Genomic DNA, 24833 nt, shown 5'->3' on the forward strand with positions numbered 1-24833 from the left:
TATTCTAGATTCGTTTTAGTAGGCATTTACTCAATTATTTCTCCTGCTGTGGCAGCACAGCTGAAAGGCTTGTTTGTTTGAGCTGCACCCTCTACAGTACAGGCGTGAATGTGCATTTCCTTCAACCTGAGGCTTATTCATTTCACTTTTGATGTGAAAGGGCCTTTACATTTGCCAAAAACAGAACAAACAAACAGACAGCCTATTCCAGATGAGGAAAAAGTAACACAAAAGTACTTTGCATAAAAAGTAACTAAGTAGCGCAATTAGTTACTTTTTTAGGGAGTAACGCAATATTGTAATGCATTACTTTTAAAAGTAACTTTCCCCAACACTGCTTGTGAGTATGTTTATATGTATCTGAAGGTCGGTACGGTCAGACATGCTCTGTTCTTTGATCTGTGTTCCCATCCACCAATGAAAAAACACAGCAGCTCCACACATGAACTACACAGGACTGATCTCCATATGAAGAGCTGCATCGGTGAGATGAGATGCTGCTGCAAAGACCCCTCCCCCCTCCTTAGATACCTTTCATTCTGATACCTTTGTGCATTGAGGACTTTGCCGTGAACGTTCTCCGTGGGATGAGCACTGAAGCAATACTTTGACAAAAGAGTACATGTCATTCCTAATGCTGTCAGACAGGTGTGTGCTGAACTTTTTCCAAGGAAGAAGATTTCACTGGATAAATGCTTTACTGCATTCAGATGACTTATTCAAGTGCATCTATACCCAACTGTGGGAAGTAAAAAAGATGAGGAGAAAACAAATATCCATCAGGTTTGTTAGATGACTTGCCTGCATGTCTTTCCTCTGAGCACCTCGGGTACATAAAGGAAAAGATTTCAAGATCATATAATTTCTTATAAATCATTTACTTAAAATATATAGATATACCATATATACACTGTTCAAATGTCTGAGTCTAACAAGCAACACACTGTGTGTGTGAGGGTTTGTAGAGGAGTGAAAATGGTGCGCATGTGATCTAGGTGGGCTGTCATATTAGAGAAGGTGGGCAGGTGTGAATGAGCAGTCCTGTGCTTGCACTAGTCAATATTTCAAAGCTTCAAGCAGATCACACACATCGGCTCTGTGGAAATGTTTCACATACTGCCTCAGCATTCAAAGCCAGACACTCACACACACATTACAATAACACCATTTCTCAATTTCCTCTCCCACTCGTTCCCTCTTATATAACATGACTGACACATTGTTGCTTTGTGTCGCCACCTCTTCCCTGTCTGAACTTTTTTTTCTCTTCTTTTTCTAAATGCATCAATCAGATCCCTCGTGGAAGATCTAAACTTTTCATTAGTTTCAATGGCTGCTTGTCTCTGATTGCAATGTCAAGTTCCTGCTTTGCCTCTCATAACTGGATAAAGGGTCTTCTCATTTTCTCGCTCCAGCTAAATAAATCTGAAAGGATTTTTCATTCTGAGACTCCTCACAATGCTGGCATGTTGTCAAAGGCTCTTCCCAAAACCTAGTGAGCTGCCTTGCTGTCTTTTCGGCTACATTGGAAGCATCCTAGCTGTAACTTAAAGGGATAGTTCATCCAAAAATGAAAGTTCTCTGTCATCATTTACTCACCCTTAAGTTGTTCCAAACCTGCATGGGTTTCTTTTTTCTGCTGAACACAAATTTTTTGAAGAATGTATGTAACCAAACCGTTGATGGTCACTATTGACTTCCATAGTATTTTCCCCCCTCAATACTAATACTAGTAACTGTCTGGTTACCTATATTTTTGGGTGCACTACCCCTTTAAATTATGTGGAGTTATCTATGTAGGCGCAAACTCGAATAGCATGCACAGACTGAATAAGAGACTCGATTTGCAATTAATTTCAATAGTTTGGCATTAGTATGCTGCTAGGCTGAATAAGCAATACTGAATCATAGATTTTGAAATATTTTTTTTTTTTAAATATTAAAATATCCAATATTTTTATATAAATGCTTTGTACATCTCATATTTTGAGATTACCTTCTAAGTGAAGGATAGAAATCAGAGCTCAACAGTAAGTTTTTTGTCCTGCTGTCCAGGTCAGGCCAGTAGTTTTGATTTCTACTTTCCCTGCTAATGTTTTTACTGGCCCCAACACAAAATATGTATATATATATATATATATATATATATATATATATATATATATATATATATATATATATATATATATATATTTGTTTTTAAATATGAATATGTGTATATAATTTTATATTTACTTATATAATTAATTTATACAAAGTTTACATGTAATATTTAAATAAATAAATAAATATCAAAATATATTTATAATAAATATGATTTATTATAAAATTACATTTTCATCATACACTAATTATTATTATTTATTTATTTATTTTTACAAAAAAAAAATTGGTAATAGCAGCTAGAAATTATACAGTTAATATAATTATATAATATAATTATAATACAGGAAATGCCAAGACAACCATAAATTCAAATACAATTTTATTGGGAAATAATGATATACACTACTATTCAAAAGTTTGGGGTCAGTAAGATTTTTGTTTTTGAAAGAAATAATACTAAAATAGATCAGAAGTGACAATAAACATCTTTGAATTTTCTATTCATCAAAGCATCCTGGGAAAAAATGGTTTCGATAAAAATATTAAGCAGCGCAACTGTTTTCAACATTGAGAATAATAATAAATGTTTCTTAAAGGCACAGTATGTCCGATCTAGGGGTCGCTAACCTCTTCAAAATAATAACAAAGTCGTAGATTGATGACGCAGTGAATGAGCGTGGAATCATGGAACTTGTCGTCATTCTGATGGATATTTATGGAAAAGTCCTTTTAAGACAAGTCATTTCACTTGGCGGCCATCTTTGAAACGCCTCTCGGGCATCCTGGGCATCATGCAATCTCTTTGAATGGGGAAACATCAAATTCTCCAAAACTGTTCACCAACCTTACGATTAAATTTCATATTTGAAATTACCAATGAAATCTAACAACAACCAACTCAAAAATTTAGTTTCTAAACGCTCGAATCATGACAAAAACTGTATTTTTCAGGCTGGATCAAGCTAATGCGCATGCTAAATGCTCGTTTCTTTGGAGGCGCGCGTCTGACTGTTTCTATAGAAACCGGTGATTCTAACGGCCGCTGAAGTGACGCGAAGACTTTACCAGTCGGCGATTGGCTCTTATTTAGAAGGCGGGACTTATTCCGCCATATTGCGCGTTACACTTTCTCCCATTCAAAACCATACGAGTGACACGTCTTGTGTTATTCTATAGTCTTTGTTTATGGCGAAATAATGTTTATGGATGAGTGAATGCATTCATGTTTTTAACATGACTGTGGTAAAGCAGGGCGTTGCTGAGAATCACAAGTGTAATTGCTAATGAGAGAAAGATATCAGTGCCACACGCGAGACCCAGGGGATATAAAGGAACGAGTATATTTCATTCTACGAACTACTCGCAAAGCTGAAATACTTCTTATACAGTCCAGTTTATTTGACTAATTTGAAAATTGTGAGGTAACGCAGTGCCGTTTCACTTGGTCTCACTTTACACTATCATACTGAACTGCATTTGAATGCGTTTAAAGTTGTAATGTTATTCTGAGTATTAGCTTGTTGGCTGTATGAGACTAACAGTAAGTTAGATCAACATTAGAATATCATACTGATGATATTTTAACATTTCATCATGTTGAGCTATAACATTTGCTTACCTCGTCTAATAATGTGCAAGACCGGCGTCTCTGTCAAGTCAAAGTTGTTGCAAAGCTCTCACCATTTTGGAAACACCACGCCAATATTGATCCTCGTTTTATTTCATCTTTTGTCCCAAAGTTTGCTTGCCATGGTCCATAATGTTTGAACGAAACAACGACTGTTGCCGTGGTTACTATCAAAGTCCCTTTAAGACAAGTCATTTCACTCGGCGGCCATCTTTGAAACGCCTCTCAGGCATCCAAGTGCAGCTCCTATGTCTTTGAATGGGGAAACATCAAATTCTTTAAAGCTGTTTGCTTTAAGCTTTCGATTAAATTTCATATTTGAAATCACCAATAAAATCTGACAACAACTGTCTCATTCATTTTGCTTTCTAAACGCTCGAATCATGACAAAAAACGGAATTTTTCAGGCTGGGTCAACCTAATGCGCATGCGCAGTCCTAAATGCGCATCTCTTGTGCCTCATTTCGAAGGCGCGCATCTGACTATTTCTATAGAAACGGGAGCTTCTAACGGCCGCTGCAGTGACGCGATGACTTTACCAATCGGCGGTTTGCTCTTATTTAGAAGGCGGCACTTATTCCGCCATATTGCGCGTTTCACTTTCGACGCGTCTTGTGTATTGTTACTATGCAGTACAAGGAAACAAGGGACAACGCAGATATTACGTCATTGACAGGCGACAAGTGACAAGGGAGGGACGGGCACTATTTAAATAGTGAATTTCTCTGAATTTACAAATTCTTGGAAACATTTAGGATAATGTAAGTACACAGCTGAATGAAATAGATAATTGTGCAAGTGGTTTTTAATATAAAAATCTTTCATATTGTGCCTTTAAGCAGCAAATCGGCATATTAAAATGATTTCTGTAGGATCATGTGACACTGAACACTGGGGTAATGGTGCTTAAAATTAAGCTTTGCCATGGCAGGAATAAATTACATTTTAAATTGTAATAATATTTCACAATATTACATTTTTACTCTATCTTTGATCAACTAAAAGGAGCCTTAATGAGCACAAGAGACTTATTTGAAAAACATTAAAAACTTATGATGCCAAATTTTTGAATGGAATGGGACAGTGAGCAGTCCTTATTGTTGAGCCCTGATGCACATGTTGCTGCCTTAAAATCTGTCTCAAACAAGCTCTTCTCTTCACATCAGAAGTGCCTATGCTGTCTTAAAATGCTGTCTACGTAGGCAGCTCACTATAGGTATTTGGACACAGTAGCTGTCTCTGAGGACTCCAGCATTTCTGTCCTAATGACTGATTGCCATGGTTTAGTAATTACTGCATGACGCAAAAAAACCTGCAAAACAGCACAAACAATAATCAAACATTGAAACCAGCTGACTAGTTAAAAAAAAAGGCAGATGACAGATGTTTCAGCAGTTCTGCTCACAGCAAACTGTAGTGAGAAGCACATTAGTTTGAATTTCTATAGGGTTAGTCACTATTTACTAGAATCAGTAGTTATGTCCACCTCTTAAACTTTACATATTTGTTTTAAACACATTTTATCCATTTGCACATATTTCTTATAAAATAGCTATGACTTTAAAAAAACAACGATGATTTCCATGACACGTTCACACAGACTCTCACACCAGAACATGACGGTATCGTGTATCAAAAACACTACACAGATCCAAGCTTGATGAAGAGTCTCTTGCCATATTGCGGTCAGGTGACCAAATTTCATTATAGAAACTCAAAGAATAAGCCAACTGAAAAGATGGTCTCATCATCTAAAACAAACCGGCCAGAACTGACTGAACTTTTACTCTATCCTGGCATTTTTCTGCTGGAAAGGTCAACATGGGGTTGGTCCACACAGGATGGCCTTTCAAACAGTGACTGGTTTCAAAACATCACAGGAGAGGATGAGCTGAAGTGTACCATGTAACAGGATTCTGGGGGTTAATCATGGCAAGAAATGTTGCGGTATATCCAAGTGCTCTTTTATTCCATCTCCGCATTCAGCATCATGGGACTCGAACGGTCCTATAGAGCCACGTTGAACTCTGTGATCAAGAAGTCAATGTAGTCCTTCTCTTTGGTTTTAAAGGCCTCCGCAATGAGACGTGCAGCTTCCCGATGTTCCTTTCCTCTGAGAGACACTCCATTAACCTCTAAGATTACCTGACCCACCTTTAGCTGTCCACAGTTATGAGCCGAACCACCTCTCTGTGGGAAAGAGAATGAGAGATAGTTTGAGAAACTTCCATTTAACGCAATGTGACAGACTGGCTGCGTTTACAGAAGCAAAAGTCAGTTGTCAGTCTGTTTAGATCTAAATACTGTTACAGTCACACACAGTTTGGTGTGGTTGGTATTTAGATTAGATTTGGCTCGGGATAGAAAGACTGAATTTAGGTTGAATATATGCCATTTGTTTGTGCATTTCAACTGGGAAATCAAAGAAGGATGTAATTAGCGGACTTGAAAATTAAAATACTATATCAATTCATCACTAAGTGATCCCAGGTGGAGAACTGATTGATAATTTATTGAAAAGCCAGTTTTAACCATTAAAGAGATTTGGGACATTATTTAACTCTGAAATTAACTTGTAAACAAAGTAAACATTTCTGAAAAGAATGAAAGGGATACTGATCATGTTCTCTCTGGCTTGAGGGAATTATGACAGAAATATATTACTAGTGTACAATAATGTACATTTTAAAGTAAAGTAATAACACTAAAAATAATAATACAGTTTATTAAATCATGATTTTTTTTTTTTTTTTAAGGAACACTATCACACAATTTTCATCCATGTTTTAATTTAAATGGGTCATGAACTGTGTTGTTTTATAATGTTTCCTGAAGTGCACTTATAATGTTAGTATGCTTCTTACATCACAAATTGTCATAATTTGGAAATAAAAGGCATTTTTTCCTACCCTGATTTTAACCCTCTTATTTTAATGCTCTGTTTTAAGGGCCGTGTGTGCTGTGAGACCTCAGTGTAAACGCCCACTGCTGTGATTGGCTAACATCTTTGCATATGAAATAACTAAGTATTACACTCTCTCGCTGTTTGATTGACAGCTCCAGCGACTGTAAAGGGAGCATTCTTTGATCGCTTTCTATATATAATTTATTAACCATTTAAGTAACAGATTATTTTCATTCTACTAAGAGAAACAACGTGAAGTTGACTGTTTAGTCACTGGTTTGATTTACTGACACATAGACAAAGAACATCTGACTGCACATGAATTATTACATATCAGATCAGGCATTAGAATTAACACAGTTACTGACATGTTGTTGTATTACTGTCGAGTCCATATCGTAAAAGTCTACGTGCAAAGCCTGCGCTGAAATGCGACTGATTTACCAAAGAATGTACAGTGAAATAAATACAGAATACTAATAAATAATGCTCAACTGAGACATTCACATTGTTGAAAATAAATAACCATATTCCTAGCATTAGGATCCTTTGAAAGGTAATGCTATTTTTGTCCTGTATCACTCTTCTCTTCTCTCACTATCATGCTAGTGGGCGGGGCTAATGTTGCAATGATTAAGTAGGCGTTGACTTCTTCTGTGGATGCGGCGTTTCACCTATCTATAGGCACATTCCAGGATCAGTCGTTTGCTGGTTCTGGTGTCAATTAAAGCTTTTATTGGACTAACAAGGAAGTTTTCAGTTCTGAAACTTACAGGATATTCTTATAGTATGATGACCTCTTATGTATCAAAAGCTGATTTCTCAAATCATGAATAATTTAAACTCTAAAATTCTGTTGTGCAACACTTTGTTTGCCAAAAAAAAATAAAGTCGTTCAAATTTCATTTGGTTACATTGTAAAAGAATAATGAAATTCTTATGTTTTTTATGCATTTTCGTATTTGATAATAAATCATTAACCACAAAAAAGAAAAATGAAAACAGACAACACAGAATAAAAAAAAAAACACTTCTTAGAACATTATTACTTTTGATGTTAAAATTATAATAAATTATTAGTTTTTTTACACAATTGATCAGACATTCTTTTTGATTATTAAAATATAATTAAACCATTAAGAATTCACAAAAATTAAAATGCAGAATTTTCCAAAAAAAAAAAAAAAGTAATGTGGGGAAAATTGGGACCTAAAATCCCAATTTTACCCTTTTAATCCTTATGAAACTACTGATCATGAGTCAGCCTGCTTCAAAGCGTGACATCACTTACGCAACAGGAAGTAGTAAACTAATGGAGGCTAAAATGCAAGAGTCACCCACTTAGATCTCACCAGCACCCTGTCTTCTTTCATTCAATGCCTGATATTGATCGAAACAAAAGAGCACCACATTATCTAATCCACAGCCGCTTTTGTTGTTGGATTTTCATTATGACGCTGATGAACCGCCTGCCGCCTGGTAATTAAAACCCACTCATGCCTATCCATTTCTCTCCTCCCCAGACACACTTTCTACGTCTCACGATCGCTTTCAATTACTTCCTTTCTTTCGAACTCACTTTCACTAGCTCTTATATATATATATTTTTTGCTCAGTCTCTCCTGTTCTCCTGCCCATACTCTTCATCTCTCAATCTTTTATTAAGAAGGTGCTGATTTTCTGCTAAATCAACTGTAATCAGTGGCACTGTTATTTCACATTCGTCTCTCACAGCCGAAGCCCATTCCTTAAAACACACATTATTTCCTCTCCAGCATGGGTGGACACAGAAAAACAGAGATCAATTTACATATCATCAACTCGGTCTACATATTGCACACCTAACTGCATGCATTCCCACAAGCCTGTTCAACAGAGTGCTTGAGATTTTTAGTAAAAGAAATGACAGAATCAGGAATAACCTGCTGCTACAATGGCGTCAAACACCAACACCTGCTTACAACTGGAGGTCTATACCATGTACTGCTGTGCTTCTGTGCTCATTATTTAATTCAGAGGCTGTCAGCCCTCTTATGGACCTTCATATGACTGACGGCAGTGATCTCAAGATTGGGACTTATTTTTTGCCTGTCATTGTCTAAGGCTCCATACCGGCTTCAGACCGAGGGTTTTGAAATTGTATAATCAACTGTAAAACCTGGCAGCCACCCAATACGAAGAACCACAGGGTACTACTGTGATTCATACTCAGATTTAGTATTGAAAATGTGTGGCGCTTACCGTGTCGCTAGGATGTTCGTTAAGATGCTATCCTGTTGCTAAGGGAAATTTAAAGGTGGTTGTTCTCGGTGGCTGCTTATTAACCCCATTCAAAAAAGCCCAACAACAAGATTCTATTATATTCTGGTCCCTAGATATTCTTGCTCACATTTTATCATTCAGGTGACAATCAAATGAAAAGTAATAGAACGTCTCTTCTCAAGTTTCACAATTTGAAGTTTCGTTCATGTGTGTAGCACAAACAGTGCGAGATTAGATAAGTATAATGCAATCATTTTTAGAAGATTTTTTTCTAAACAAATTAATAAGATGTTAAAATCATGTTTACGCACATGAGTAGCCTAATAATAGCCGTTTTATTTTGCATGCAGTGGGCCATCTCATGGGAGTTACCATGTTGAGATCACATGACCAGTCGAATGCTATTTACTTTACCCCAGTAACCCCTTGTATTATTGGACACATGTGCTCATGGAATAAACTAAACATAGCTGAAAAAAAGGGAAATTTTAATGTCACCGTACTTTTTTGCATCCATGTCACTAGGTGTATAAATCCAAGACAAAACAAAAAGAATAAACAACAAAAAATTGTTTTTTAAAATAGGTCTCTTCTGCTCACCAAGGCTGCATTTATTTGATTCAAAATACAGCAAAAACAGGAATATTGTGAAATATTTTTACAATTTAAAATAACTTTTTTATTTGAATATATAGTAAAATGTAATTTATTCCTGTGTTAGCAAAACTAAATTTCTTTAGCTATCAGTGTCACATGATCCTTCAGAAATCATTTTAATATGTCGATTTGCTGATCAAGAAACATTCATTAATTTTATCAATGTGGAAAATAGGATTCTTTGATGAATAGAAAGTTCAAAAGAACAGCATTCATCTGAAATAGGAAGCTTTTGTAACATTATAAAAGTCTTTACTGTCACTTTTGATCAACTTAATGCATCCTTGCTGAATAAAAGTATTAATTTCTTCAAAAGGTTGTTTGCACATGACGTCATTGCTGTAGCACGAAATGCAGCTGGAGGGCAGGAAGTGATTTTTCTGTGTAGAAATCACTATCACAAACTCAAAATTCGTATGCTTTGCGTCATTTATGGTTCCTCAAAATTGGTCAAACCAAGAAACCACAAGAAGCTTTTATCATTTACAAAACTTTTTTCTTTTTCTTTTTTTTTTTTTTTACCTTAAACGTTGTCACCTTTTATAGTGTTTTGCGTCTGCTGATACTGAAATGAATATGAATACCTGCTTACCTTTTTTTGTTTTTGACTTGGTTAAACATTCACATTCTTCATGGTATCCTTTGCAGGGAAGAGAAGCTATTTTATCCCATTGTATGTCATTTGGAGTTTTCACTTAAGTTTTGTATAATTCTGTTCACAATGTTGATCTGGTTACCATGAAAACAGTGTCACTCGCTGCTGCTTCAGCACATCATGTGGCAGAAAATGTCCAAATAAAAAAATGTGTTCAACAAGCTGACAGTAGTCGATCCATTTCTTTGTTGGTAGGGTGCAAATGTAACTCTAGTTTTATTTTAATGTTGTCTTTGTAAATATCCACTTTCCCTATGGCCACGAAGGAGAATCGGAGGGTCACATACAACAGACAGACACCGACACTGTATTTTTTTGTATTTATTTCAACAAATGACAACCAAAATCAAACCTATAGAAGCTTGTGAACAGTTTTGAAGTAGATACGTGTAACTTATTCCCATTCACAAGCAGAGTGAGAGTCATAATCGCAAATGTAATGTTAATAATTAAACCAAACATAATACAAAACTTTCAAAAACACTCAGCTAGGTGATTATTTTATTGAGTGATAAGCAGTGGGTAATCAGATTTGCTACACGGCATCTTCCTGTCACCTCCTCAACCTGCTTCCCTTGGCGTTTTTACACATAGAAAAGGCAAAAATTGTATTACACCATCCAGTTTTTTTCCCTGAGTTCTTATTGCAATACTCGATTCAGCATGAATGACCTATAATGGCGACATTTTTCACAATCACGACAGAAAATCAAAAAACTGCCCTAAACTCACTAGCAGAAAGGCAGCACGATATAAACAAACCATACTAGAGCTGAACATGGCGTGACGGCAGCTTCACATTCTCTAATACAGATTTTCTGAATCTCGTCCATTCTACTTTTCACTTCCTGCCCTCCATCTGAATTTTGTTTATCAGAGTCATGTGACTGCAAACAAGCTATTTCTTTCAAAAAATTTATTTGTATACATTTGCAGTTCTTTCTGCTGTCAGAGGTGAGGGGGCTTGTGATCTTAGCGACCTCAAGCATTATATTATTTCATATAATATAACCCTGTATATAATGAACACTATATGGGCCACTCACTTGAATGGTAACGATGCGTGGGAGGGGCTGACGTGTGTTTGCCCCGCCTTCTATTGCGATGCCCAGAGTGCTGGCGCTTTTAGCCACCCTCACTAGAGAGGAGGTCGGCTCCAACAGACCCGGCTGCAAGGTAGATTTAGAGATGGATTAGACACAGGACAGGAAAGATTGGGAGAGAGAAGGAGAGAGAGAAGAGAGACAGGAAAGTAGCAAATCAAAGAGAGGGAGAGAGAATGAAAGAGAACAGAGATAGGAAGCAAAGACACATTTGGCTTTGATGATAGACATTGCTTTGTGTCTGGCAGCCTAAAATAAGGCCACAGAAAGTGGCTTATGCCCAACCATAATGTCCTCAGATAGCACTATTATTTCAATCTATGAGAACAACAACACAGCTCATGCGTATAAGACAGCCGAGAAGCTTATAGCTAAAGGACGGCCAAAAGGAAGACGGACGTGTCTTGACTCAGCACACTGAGATTGGTTTTTCAGAGAGCTGTTAGATCAGTGGTATGAGATGAAATGAAGTGGACGAGTCACAAAGACAGAACAGAAGAACTAAAGAAAATGTATGTACCAAAAGAAGAAAAGTGAAAATTAATAGTTAAAAGTCAAGCACACTCAGTCACAGGGAGGGGGAGGAAACAGATTTACGTGACTGCACTCCTCTGTCATCACTCTTTCATTCTCATTCACACTTTTAATACCATCCCTCTGTCACTGTCATTAACTCTCACACATCCATCTCTCTCTCTCTCTCGGTCTCACCGGTTTGGCAGATGTTTCTCCTCCTCCGTGCCCATCCCGTGGGACTCTGGTGCGGGCGGGACGTGGGCTGCTATCCTTACTGAGACGTCCTGATTCAGCAATATCCACACCGCTGTCCTCGCTGAGGGTCTGTCCGCTGTCTGAGAGCTGGGATAATGTTCCTCCTGCAAGACGACAGAGACGGTTTAGATGCAGTTAGAATCGATCTACAGTGGGTTTTTGTGTAGTCGAGTTGCAGTCTCCATCTGTTTGTCCAAAAATGCATGACAACAAGTAATGGAATATTTTAAGGGTTATTATAGACATGCGCATCACCTCTGTCTTTTGGAGCATGTGCCCAGCGCCAAGGCCTGATTAACTTTTACATCCTTGACGAAGTTGAGTTACAATCGCATTATCTAGGTCTGTTAGTCCAACACTGCAGTAACCAGACATAAGTATGAATACACTACACTTTTTGGCCCGATTTGCATTTTGGATTTGAGTTGACAGATTTCACGTAGCATATGATATGAGCACATGATTCCATCCAGTTGAAGGACATCAAACATGTTTGATATTTTGAGCTTATTTTAAATACATATGCTCTGAAATCGTATACTGTCTGAACAGGTACTACATTTGAATTTTAATTAGGGGCTAAGCACCGAAGGTGCGTAGGCACCTATTGTATCCGTTAGCGTTCTTTTCTTTTTCTTTTTCTTCTTCTTCCGCTATTGTGTCTATGGCAGCCCATAGAACCGTATGGTAAAAAGTTGTGAAATTTGGCACACAGTAAGAGGATAGTCTGAACTGTGTCCATAGCAAATTAGGAGTCTCTAACTCAATCCCTCTAGTGCCACCAGCTGTCCAAAGTTGCGCTCATGTTTATGTTAATAACTTTTGAGCCTTAAAGGCTAGAAAATTTTTTTTTTCCCCCTCTGATTCCTTGGGTCAAGTCGAATCGATTGCACCTTATGACGTCATTTTCCATCATGAAAATTTTTCCGCCATTTTGAATTTTCTGAAAAACATACAAAAACATACAAAAAGTTATGGAATTCCAGTCGATTCCTCAAACCGTTTTCAAAAAACACGCAAACAAATTGTACGTAGTGCTAACAAAAATATACACTGCGTTCCAAATTATTATGCAAGTGACATATCAGTAAGATTTCAGTACAATAAACATTCAGATTTTAGTTTTTCTAAGAAAATGTTTGTTAGTTTATTTATCCATGTCTTTTTAGATAACTGGTATCAATCTCAGACAAAATAATTTGCCAGGTCTATGGAAACCCTACTTAGAGGTTGTTCCACATTATTAAGCAAGTCACAGTTCTCATGCAATATGGGGAGGAAGAAAGATCTTTCTGAAGATGAAAAGCATGACATGGTGCAATGTTGTGCAAAAGGCATGAAAACAACTAATATTGTGTGAAAACTGAATGGAGATTATCAAATTATCATAAGATTTGTGAGTGATTTAGAGCACAGCAGAACTTGGTCGGATAAAGGCTTATTAATGAAAGTTCCTGTCAAAAAAAATGTATTGTATTAAAAGGGCAGCTATAAAAAAGCCAGTGTTGAGCAGCAAACAGGTATTTGAAGCTGCTGGTGCCTCTGGATTCTTGAGAGCTTCACCATGTAGGCTGGCAGTTGTGCATAAAGATGGATTTTAGACACCACTAACCAAACCTAACAAAGAGAAACATTTACATTGGGTGTAGAAATACATTTTCAAACAGTTTTATTGCTGTGGTGTTTTTTTTGCAGCAGCATGGGATAGTGCATAGTGCATTGTACAAATAGTGCATAGTACTATGCACTATCCTCCTTTTTATACTATAGCTGAACGTGGCCAGTTATGAGCTCCACATGTCTTGCAAAAGTCATTTTAATACCCTCCATCTCACTTCCCAGTATTCCAGCCCAAATCATCACCCACCAGCTCCTTGCTGATGTTGCAGTCTTGTTGGAACGTGGTGGCCATTCACCAACCATCCAGAAATCCATCCATTTAGACCATCCATTGTAATACGGCATTAACCAGTGAATAAAACTATTTAAAAATGAGTCTTCATGTATTTCTAAACCCACTGTAATTGTTTCTCTTTGTGAGGCTTGGATTGGAGTGGCTGACATGCATTTTTACACACAACTGCCAGCCTGCATGGAGAGCTTCTTGAGACTCCAGAGGCACCAGCAGCTTCAAATACCTGTTTGCTGCTCAACACTGGCTTTTTTTATAGCTGCCCTTTTAATACAATTTAATTTTTTGACAGGAACTTTCATTAATAAGCCTTTATCTGATCGAGTTCTGCTGTGCTCTAAATCACTCACAAATCTTATGATAATATGATAATCTCCATTCAGTTTCACACACTATTAGTTGTTTTCATGCCTTTTGCACAACATTGCACCATTTCATGCTTTTCATCTTCAGAAAGATCTTTCTTCCTCCCCATATTGCATGAGAACTGTGACTTGCTTAATAATGTGGAACAACCTCTAAGTAGGGTTTCCATAGACCTGGCAAATTATTTTGTCTGAGATTGATACCAGTTATCTAAAAAGACATGGATAAATAAACAAACAAACATTTTCTTAGAAAAACAAAATCTGAATGTTTATTGTACAGAAATCTTACTGATTTGTCTCTTGCATAATAATTTGGAACGCAGTGCAAGTAAGGCTGTATCTCTGCAACGCTTTATCGTATTCAGACCAAACTTGGTACATGTCATCACAAACATGACCTGAGGCAACATGCAGCGTTTCGGCACTGCGCCACCTACTGGTGCGGAGATATGAATAATGGCTTTTTGCTTATAACTTCTGATGGGTTTTTCCAAAAACGATACATTTGATCTCGTTGAATTCGGGGTATCATGCTGAATCCAAGGATATCCAATTTTTCCATATTAGCCATTTTGGCCGTCGGCTATTTTGAGTTTTGTGCTAAAATGCTGTAATTTACGAACGCATAAGCGTATCATTACGAAACTCGGTATGCGTCTTTGCCACCATGCCCTGACAATACTCAAGAAGTTTTGGCACAGCGCCACCTTATGGTCAAAAGTTATAACAAAATGTACAAAAATGGTAATAACATTTGACTATATTGACCGATTGTAATGAAACTGGTCTCAGTAGGTCATGCTGAGAACATAGATATCAAATTTTCCATAGTCTGCTAAACTTCCTGTCCGCCATATCGTTTTTCTTTAAAAAAACTACTATTTCGAACTGTTGCTTCGATTTTCACCAAAATTGAACCGAATCATCTTCAGACCATGCCGACAAAAAGTTATGGATTTCACGCCAATACGTTTTCGTACATCGGAGCAACGAATTTGAAGCATGATGCAAAAATGACTCTTGAAGCTGTATCTCTGCAATGCTTTGACATATTGACACCAAACTTTGCAAGTGTCATTGTCACCTCACTCTGACCATACCACATTAATTTGGTCACAGAGCCACCTATCGGTCGAAAGTGATGAACCAGTAAATCCTAATTTTTGATCATTATTCAGCTCTTTTGCCTAAAATAGGTCTTTAATTGCTCACTGTTGCAGTTGGTCTGATGCTCACAGCCATGTTGGCTGGCTTATTGTGCCATTTTTGTGCTTGGCCCCGTAATTGCTGCTTGCAGCTATATTTTCTTTGCGACTGTTAAAAAAAATTATGTTCTATATAATATGAATATGGGTTGTATGAATGAAATTCAGACGTACTACATCCACTACCATGTTGTTACTGTCACGTGACCTACCAGCGTCAGTTGCGTCATTCCATTTCCATTCATAAATCATCTCCTCATAGTAAAGTGTCCACTGAATGCGCACTTCAGAATCTTGGCGGGAGTAGCAGGTTCCCTGGGGACTTTCGCCTACTGTTTTTTGAATACTTCGTATTCGGACATACTACTCTGGTGTAGTTTTTTTGCATACTATGTAGTCAGGAAGTTTCCAATTTCGTACATAGCGATAATAGCATTATTTGTCATGCATGGCCTAACGAAGCACATGATTTCTGCATTAGTTTACTGTGTAAGGTAAACACCACTTTGTAAACTTCATTTAAAAAGTCAGCAAGTAGAATTCAAATTTTAAAAGTGTAGTGTATTCCAGCCATTATATGATTTCAGTTGGACTAAAGTGCTTTACATGACATTTTAAAACAATACTTAAAGGGTTAGTTCACCCAATAATGAAAGTTCTGTCATTCTGTTATTAATTCTCTTGTTGTTCCAAACCTGTAAGACCACAGTTCATGTTTGGAACACAAATTAAGATATTTTTGATGAAATCCAAGAGCTCTCTGACCCCTCCATAGACAGCAATTTAATTACCACTTTCAAGGATGGCTCATTATTGGCCAGCTCCTGCATCAGCATCACACACATGCGTCGTGCTGCTCACATGAACAGCTTTGGCCAATGCTGAGTGGGTGTTCTAAAGCAGAACCAGGAAGCACTGAACTGTCAATACAACGTAAACAGCATAGGAGAATGAAGGGGAAGAGAAGAAATTGTTAAATAAAGTTGTTATTTTTGTTTTGTTTTTGCACACAAAACGTATTCTCGTTGCTTCATAACATTAAGCTTGGACCACTGCAGTCACGAGGGCTATTTGAACAATTTATTTACTAACTTTCTAGGCCTTGAAAGTAGTAATTGCTGTCTATGGACCTGTCGGACTTCATCGAAAATATCTTAATTTGTGTTCCAAAGATGAACGAATGTCTTATGGGTGTGGAACGACATGAGGGTGAGTAATTAATGAAAGAATTTTTATTTTTGGGTGAACTAACCCTTTAAAGTTTGCATTCTTTGTAATTCTGCTAATAGGTCACAAAGTGACGTATCAATCTTCAACTGGTTACGTCTTCACGTGATATGAATTTCATCGAACTTGAACTTTGGAATGCAGACAAATTTGCATGAAATTGTTCCTCTCCCGCAGCTGCATGCACATGGATGATCGCCCCTTTATTCAGGACAACACAACATAAAAAACAAGCAGATTCTGCAAGGTGTATTTACATGTGTGACTGCAGCTGTAGTAGTTCTCCCAAAAATCATAAATTATTTTTTTTATTTTTCCAAACCCATATTTTTGGTTATTTATTATATTTTATAACACATAAGGAAAGTGAGTAAATGGTTAATTTTATTATCTGGCTGAACTGATCTTTTAAATTGAACATTTTCCCTTTTGAACATTGAGGATAATGACTTTTTAGCCATTAAATGAGTGTAAATTTAAACTAAATAGAAATCGACAGCTGGTTAATGATATATTAAATATTCGCAGCTGTCCCACAATACATCACATCTGGCCAGTCTCACCTCGTGCCTGTGGCAGCGGCCGCACCTCGTTCACATCAGGTTCTGCGTTGGGCCTGTGCACCTCCACCATGACAAAATGCTGATTGGATGCTGGGGATGAAGGGGCGGGCTTATCTGGACAGGGGGGCAGAGGAGGAGGCGGCCCAGGTGGTGCAGGTACATTAGGGGCGGGCGGAGGATTCGGAGACGAGGATTGGACTGCAGGTTTCACCTTACTAGGAGACTGGACCCGGGGGAACGGTCCGATAGGGTGCTGACTCACGATTGAGAGCTGAGGCGCTGGGACGTCTATCTTGAGGGTGTCAGGAGGAGATGTGTGAGGTTTGGGTGGTTTTGGGTGCTTGGGTTCTTTGGTATGGGAACGAGAAGGGGCGGTGAAGTACAAGCCTGATTGGGAAGAGCTGGAAGAGGGACGTTTACTAAGTGTGGATTTTCGATTGGTACGGTGCTGAAGCCCTGGGGGAGGAGGAGGTTTAAAGGAAGGAGGGGAATCTGAGGTGGAATGAACCTCATCCTAGGATGAAAGAGGAGAGCGTTAGTGATGCTATATTTCAGGTTATATTTCATAGGAGATCAATACATTCCGTATTCAATAACACAATCATCACAACTTATAATGCACCACATTCACATACACCATACACGCATACATATAAAACATACGACAGTTACCCACAAATCATTGCTTTGGAGGACAAGAACAATTTCTCTCAGAACAATCAGTTCATTCAGACCAAGAGGCAAAAAAAAAAAAAAAAAACAAACAAAAAAAAAAAAAAACAGGAAATGAACAAACTAAGGCTGAACAGGGTGAGCAGAAGCCAGATGAATGAGGTGTCAGTGCCATCAGAAAGTAATCAAACCAAAATGTGAGTTGTCTGCGTGGGTTTTTATCTGGGCCTGAACGTTCTTCGGAAAACGTTACTTTCACAAGCTCCTGACTTGTTGGCGTCTGCGCCTGATAGTAAACTGATGAAGCACCTGCACAGCTCTAACAGAAGACTCTCTGAGAAGGACCCCAATCTTCCTCTCACATTGAGCAGCCATCAGCGACAGTGTCATCATCTCTTCTATTTCTCTCTTTCACTCTTTCCTTCAAACAACCATCAGCTGTCTGAGTAGCCAAGCCTTTAGAACAGTTTGAGATAGGGCTAGGCGGCATGACAGTATAAAATGTGTCAACCAGTAGAGATTGTGCTATACTGTGGCACTGTAGATATATTCTTATCAATCTACAGGATTGCTTAATGTTTGATATCTTCACAGTAACAACAAACATGGAGTAATGTGAAAATAAAGATTAGGATCTTAGGGTTATATTCATAAATGTTTTTCTCTAATAAAAATTGGCCACAATTAATGGCACCCTTTTATTCAATACTTTTTGCAGAGATAACAGCTCTGAGTTTTCTCATATAATGTCTTGTGAGTTTTTGGAGGAATTTGGAGAACTCCTGACAAGAGATCTGAGACCATTCTTCCATCTCTCCAGATCCTTCAGATTCAGTTGGTGCTTCTCCTTTTCAGTTCAGCCCACTCAGTTTATATAGGTCAGGGGACTGGAAGCTTCATTTTGTTGATTTTGATGTTTGTTTTGGATTATTGTCCTGATGGAAGATCCAACTATCCCATTATCAGATTTCTAGCAGAGGCTGCCAAGTATTATTTTATCTGCTGGTATTTGATAGGATCCATGATGCCATGTATCTGAACAAGATGTCCAGGACCTCCGGCAGAAAATTAGGCCCACAACATCCAGTACTATATTTAACTGTGGGCATGGGGTACTTTTTTACCCCTGTGTGCACCAGACCCATCTGGTGGGTATGCTGCCAAAAAGTACTTTTTTAGTTCTGGCCATAGAACCAGTTCCTTTTGAAGTTCCAGTAGTGTCTAATAACTGAATATGCTGGAGTTTGTTTTTGGATGAGAGTAAAGGATTTTCTTGAAACCCTACCAAACAACAAGTGATGATGTAGGTGCTGTTTAATTTTTTTTTAACTCAATTATTTTTCCGCATTTCTCTAGCTTTGATCTTTGAACAGTCTTTGACCACTCAAACTATCCTCCTCGCCGCGCATTAAGACAATATAGAAACGTGTCCTCTTCCATGTAGATTCATAATTTTCAAAGCTTCAGCTATTTTCTTACAGCCACTTTCTATTTTGTGCAGCTCAACAATCTTTTGCTGCACATCAGAACTATAATCTTTGGTTTTACCTGTTGTGATAGATGATTGAGGGAATTTGCCCTTTGTTTTTTCTCATATTTATACTATTGTCAAACAGGATGAATTTCATGTTCCTAGTCACCATTATGTGCTAAAAACTGTAAATATGAAGGGGAATATACTTCAGGGAAATTTTACTTATAAGAATTTCAAGAGGAACCAATAATTGTGGCCAACGCGTATTAGAGAAGAACATTTATTTCATAATGTGATTCCCTCACATTCATCAGTTTTACTTCAAAGAAAGGTTAGATTTTTGTAATTTTTTTTTTTTTAAAAACTAAAGATCAAATGGATAAACAATGCAGCTTTATTTTCACAGCCTTCTTTGATCATATTTACCAAAGGTGCCAATAATTCAGACCACTTAAATTACTCTACTGTGACTATGATATAAAACTTTGGTCACACCACCCACCCCTATGTTGACCGTTTTAATAACTGAGTTTCATATGAAATCCATCATCACACTGGTCAAAATCTGCCCCTGGTAATTTTCAAGGTGTTCATTGCCAGTTCTCAATAACATCCTCCATTCTGCACCTCACCGGACTCTAACACTCTCCTTTTTCTCTCTGTTCTCCCTCTTTTATCTTTCCTGTTCTCCTCAAACTGAAGGGCTTACCAGAGAGATGTCTGGCAGGGCATTGCTACGCTCGAGAGACTGTTCCCCGTTGTTCTCTGCCACACCGTCGTTCTGGGAGACAGAAAAACAAAAGAGAGAAAACGAGAACAAGAGACTATAAACAAATGAAAAACACAGCTGTGTGTTTATCCCCTAAACAAATGTTCGATTCAAATTGCATTTTGTTGAGAGCTCATTTCACAGAGGGGCATCAAAACAATTGCATTTACAGTCCTACATTTCAATCTCGCATCCAGTCTCATTTTCCGTCCAACACTCATCTCTCACGCACAAACACATACCGCACAGAGAGCAAGAAAAACCCTGATTTAGCATGTGCGTGTGCCTGGTTGGAGTAAGAGAGAGGTGGTTTTGTGACGTTGGCGGTTCATTGCATTCAGACCTGTGATTCACCTCATTAAAACTCCCCTCGACCAAAACAAAAGCCTCATCAATTCACTTTATTTGCTTGCACACCACTTACAAAGGAGCCACTTATGGGCTAATTTGTTTGCTACTTGATCAGCTAACCTTACTTTGTACGTGTTTTGGCTGCCTTTCTTGTAATATTTGTGCTTTTTTGCTCTGCTTTTGTACAATTCATATTTCACCTAACACCTTTTACATTTGAAAACATTTCAAAGATTTTCACATATAGAGTATAGTTGTGAATGTGAGGCCCTGTTTTGTGAAATAATAGCAAGACACGTCTTACTATTGAGTTGTCCTCATGAGCTGCATCGAAAAAAAAAAAATCAACCTACAATGCGAACAAATAACTCTTGGCATAAGTCAGTTCTTTTTAGTGAAACACCCAGCATGAACACACTACTCCGATTTATAATCAAATGACTCTTATGAGTTGGTAGTTACAAAATTTAACAAACAAAAGTTAGGGCCGGTTCACACAGAATGAGTTTTTCCATTCCACTATGCAACTTTTCCATTTGCTGCGTCCCAATTCGCATACTATCCATCCTAAATAGTATTCGAAAATAGAATTAGTATGTCCCAAATCGTAGTATGTTGAAATGAGTATTCCAAAGATACCCGGATGGTTATATATACTTTTTCCAGTTAGAATGCGAAGTGCAGATCCGTGCACGCTATTAATGGCTACTATTGCCCACAACCCATTGCGCTGTGGACAAGGATTCGACTAGAACTACAAACACGAATAAAAAGTGTTAAAAAAACTACAAACATGACGAATGTGCGAGACCAACAATTAAGCAGAATGGTTAAGATAAAGGGGTTTGAGTGATTAATAACAAAGTCCCTTTAAGACAAGTCATTTCACTCGGCGGCCATCTTTGAAAAGCCCTCTCGGGCATTCAAGTGCAGCTCCTATCTCTTTGAATGGGGAAACATGAAATTGTCCAAAGCTGTTTGCCAAGCTTTCGATTAAATTTCATATTTGAAATCACCAGAAATTTGACAACTCTCTCATAAATTTTGTTTCTAAACGCTCGAATCATTACAAAAAAAAAAAAAAAGTATTTTCCAGACTGGATCAAGCTAATGCGCATGCGCAGTCCTAAACGCGCGTCTCTTGTGCCTCATATTGTGCTGCACTGTTTCTATAGGAAGCGGAGCTTCTAACGGCCGCTGCAGTGACGCGATGACTTTATCAATCGGCGATTGGCTCTTATTTAGAAGGTGGGACTTATTCCGCCATATTGTGCATTGCACTTTCTCCCATTCAAAACAATACGATTGACGCGTCTTGTGTTATTCTATTCTTTGTTAATAATCAGTATTAACTGGTATCCACATTATATTTCATCTACAACAGGATTGTGAACTTTTATATCGTGTTTGGTCATTAACTTTTAAATGCATCATGATGACTGATTCATAATGTTCCGAATCTTCCTGAAGCAGTGTTTTGAAATCGGCCATCACTAAATAAGTCGTTATTTTGTTTTTTTGGTGCACCAAAAATATTCTCGTCACTTTATAATATTAATATTGAACCACTGTACTCACATGAATTGATTTATATATGTTTTTAGTACATTAATGGATCTTAAGAGAGGAAAAGTCATTGCTGGCTATGGAGGCCTCACTGAGCCATCGGATTTCATCAAAAATATATTAATTTGTGTTCTGAAGTTGAACGAAGGTCTTACGGGTCTAGAACGGCATGAGGGTAAGTAATAAATTACATTATTTTCATTTTTGGGTGAACTAACCCTTTAAACATTTATTTTTTTGGGGTCGACAGCTTAAAAAAACTTAGTTTTGGGTTTTTTAGCTTGTTTGCTATACACCATGTCACATTTAGACATGGTTCTATAGGCAGCCTCACGCTACATAAAGTCAATGGGGACTGTTGGATTGTTCCCCTCCCCCCGGTGGGAGTGGTTTTCAGATTATGACGCATGTCGCTCTGTCTCTATGTCCCAAAACTTGCTTACTATTCTGCTACACACTCAAAAGTATGTACTTTTTCTTCACAAATACAGTACATACTTTTAGGGCATAGTATAAGTAGGCGAATTGGGACACAGCAATTGTTTTTCAATGTAAAGATGCACTAGATAGACATGCTTGACCTTTGTGCTCTAATTAAGTGGTGCTCAAGTTAAAAGAAGTTCAATTTTTAAAAACAAGTCTCTAAAAAAAAAAATCAATATCAATCCACCACTAGTTTTTAACAGCAAAAACACATTCTGTGTGAACCATTTTAAATCAGTCTGATGAATCCTTTAATTAAATTGATCCATTACAGGGTTTACTGAATAAACAAGAAAATTGTTTACTGAATATAAAAGAGTAATTTTCTTTCAATAAATGTATAAATAAATAAAAATAAAATAACTAACTAACCACAAACTTTGGAATGACATTGTGTGACCTGTGCAAAAATTAGCCAATGACATCAAACCACTAATGACCCATATGCCAAATCTGGCTGGGCACAGTCTTCGTCTCCTTCTTCAAACCAAAACAGCCAGACTCAGAAAGCACAGACATTGAACTGTGCTGGCTCAGGTCCTCCACCTTCCCACAATCCCCTGCTGTGCTCCACTGGAGCATAAATCAGGATGCTCTCTGCAAGACTTCTTTTTTTTTTTTTTTGTCTGGGGGGGGGGCTTATCTGCTGTGACAGCTCTGCATATGGCTGATGAGGTGCGGTACCAGGATGAGAGTCCCAGAGCGAACGTTTCGTCTGTGGTGCTCCGCAGGGCTGCGGTGTGGGCCGCCGCTGCTTCTTGTAATTACCGTAGCCAGAGCTGGCAAGCTTACAACAACACCGATTCACAGAGGAGGGCCACGAACAAAGCTTGCATACAAATATGTTCGCTCATTTCCAAAGTGCACGCACACACACGCACGCACACACACACTCATACATACAGACAAATGACCCATGATGAAGAGGTACAAAGTCACAGCGGACACATTTTTGATTTGCTACATGCATGCATGGACTTATGTCTGATCACTGCAACCCACACATATACACACAGACAGACATCAGAAGTGAGTGATTTTCAGAGGGATCAATCCATGCAGAGAATGTAGATTGTGCTGTAATTCATTCTTGTGTGTGTGTGTTATGTGTGTGTGTGTGTATTCAAAAGAAACCCACATCATAGCAAAAGCAAACTCATTCTTTAATATGTGTGTGTGTGTTTGCAAAAGAGACACACCCAAACCCAAAACACACATACTATATACTATGCATGTACATTTGAAATCATGCATGTTTATATGCATACCCTTACAAACCTTTACCATAGTAACCATATTTTCCACTAAGATTTCATACAAGAAATTATAAATTTGAGTGCTGCTAAATCAATTCTAAGGTGGTATGGGTCATTGCTAGGGAGTTAATAAGGGTTGCTAATTTATTCATTTGAGTTGCTATGCATTTGCTAACAAGCTCTAAGTATAATTATGTTCCTGTGCAGTTCCGGCTGGTTGGTTACTGGACAAAAAGATTCCCATCATAAGTCTCTATGATATTCTGGTCCCTAGATATTGTTCAAGTTCCTCCTTCAGTGTTAATATAAGTTACTTTATCAACCATTTTATTACTCACCAGGCAAAAAATCATACGTTTAATAATTTTGAAGTGTAATGGCACACTTCAAACTGGCACACTGTGCATGCGTAAATCATACTAAAAGCTCACGAGATGATGCAGAGAGAGCAGAGCATATAATAAAGTTCTCACGCTATTCTTCTGGCACAATCATTTTATTAGCATATGATCAAACCTGCATGGTTTAAAACGCAACTGTCATCATGTTTTGCCGTGCAGCAAATGTGAGTAAATTCTCTGTCATCTTTGCAGGAATGTAATACGGAGATTCTATAAAGGAGCATTTATCTTGAGCAACTCTGTTACAGTAAATAGCAGGCACAAAAATGCAGGCTCTGTATAACTACAGTTCAATCATGACAACTCTCGGAAGATTATTAGCATGGTAATGGATATGACAATGTTAATGTATTTGGTCTTGGCAGAATAGATGCTGCTAATGTATATATACGTATATACTGCCATTACATATGGCAATACACTGATGCGAGTAAGACATAGTGCTGCTGCACAAATAGCATATATCAATAACCCATAGCAGATCTATACAAGTGGAGCTG

The 24833-nt window shown here is 37.8% G+C and overlaps 1 protein-coding gene across 1 annotated transcript in view; it reads right to left on the reverse strand.

Moving 5' to 3' along the window:
- Positions 1-5740: 5740 nt before the first annotated feature.
- whrna (whirlin a) overlaps positions 5741-24833 on the reverse strand; it is a 130609-nt gene continuing 111516 nt past the window's right edge. Inside the window, exons 9-13 of the mRNA XM_067375609.1 lie at positions 20217-20288; positions 17362-17875; positions 12027-12190; positions 11259-11381; positions 5741-5923 (exon numbers count right to left, since the gene is read on the reverse strand). Coding sequence (XP_067231710.1) covers positions 5741-5923; positions 11259-11381; positions 12027-12190; positions 17362-17875; positions 20217-20288 — 1056 coding nt within the window. The remainder of the gene's footprint in view (positions 5924-11258; positions 11382-12026; positions 12191-17361; positions 17876-20216; positions 20289-24833) is intronic.

Source organism: Chanodichthys erythropterus, chromosome 22 (assembly GCF_024489055.1).
Source record: "Chanodichthys erythropterus isolate Z2021 chromosome 22, ASM2448905v1, whole genome shotgun sequence".
In the NCBI taxonomy this organism is placed as follows: domain Eukaryota; kingdom Metazoa; phylum Chordata; class Actinopteri; order Cypriniformes; family Xenocyprididae; genus Chanodichthys; species Chanodichthys erythropterus.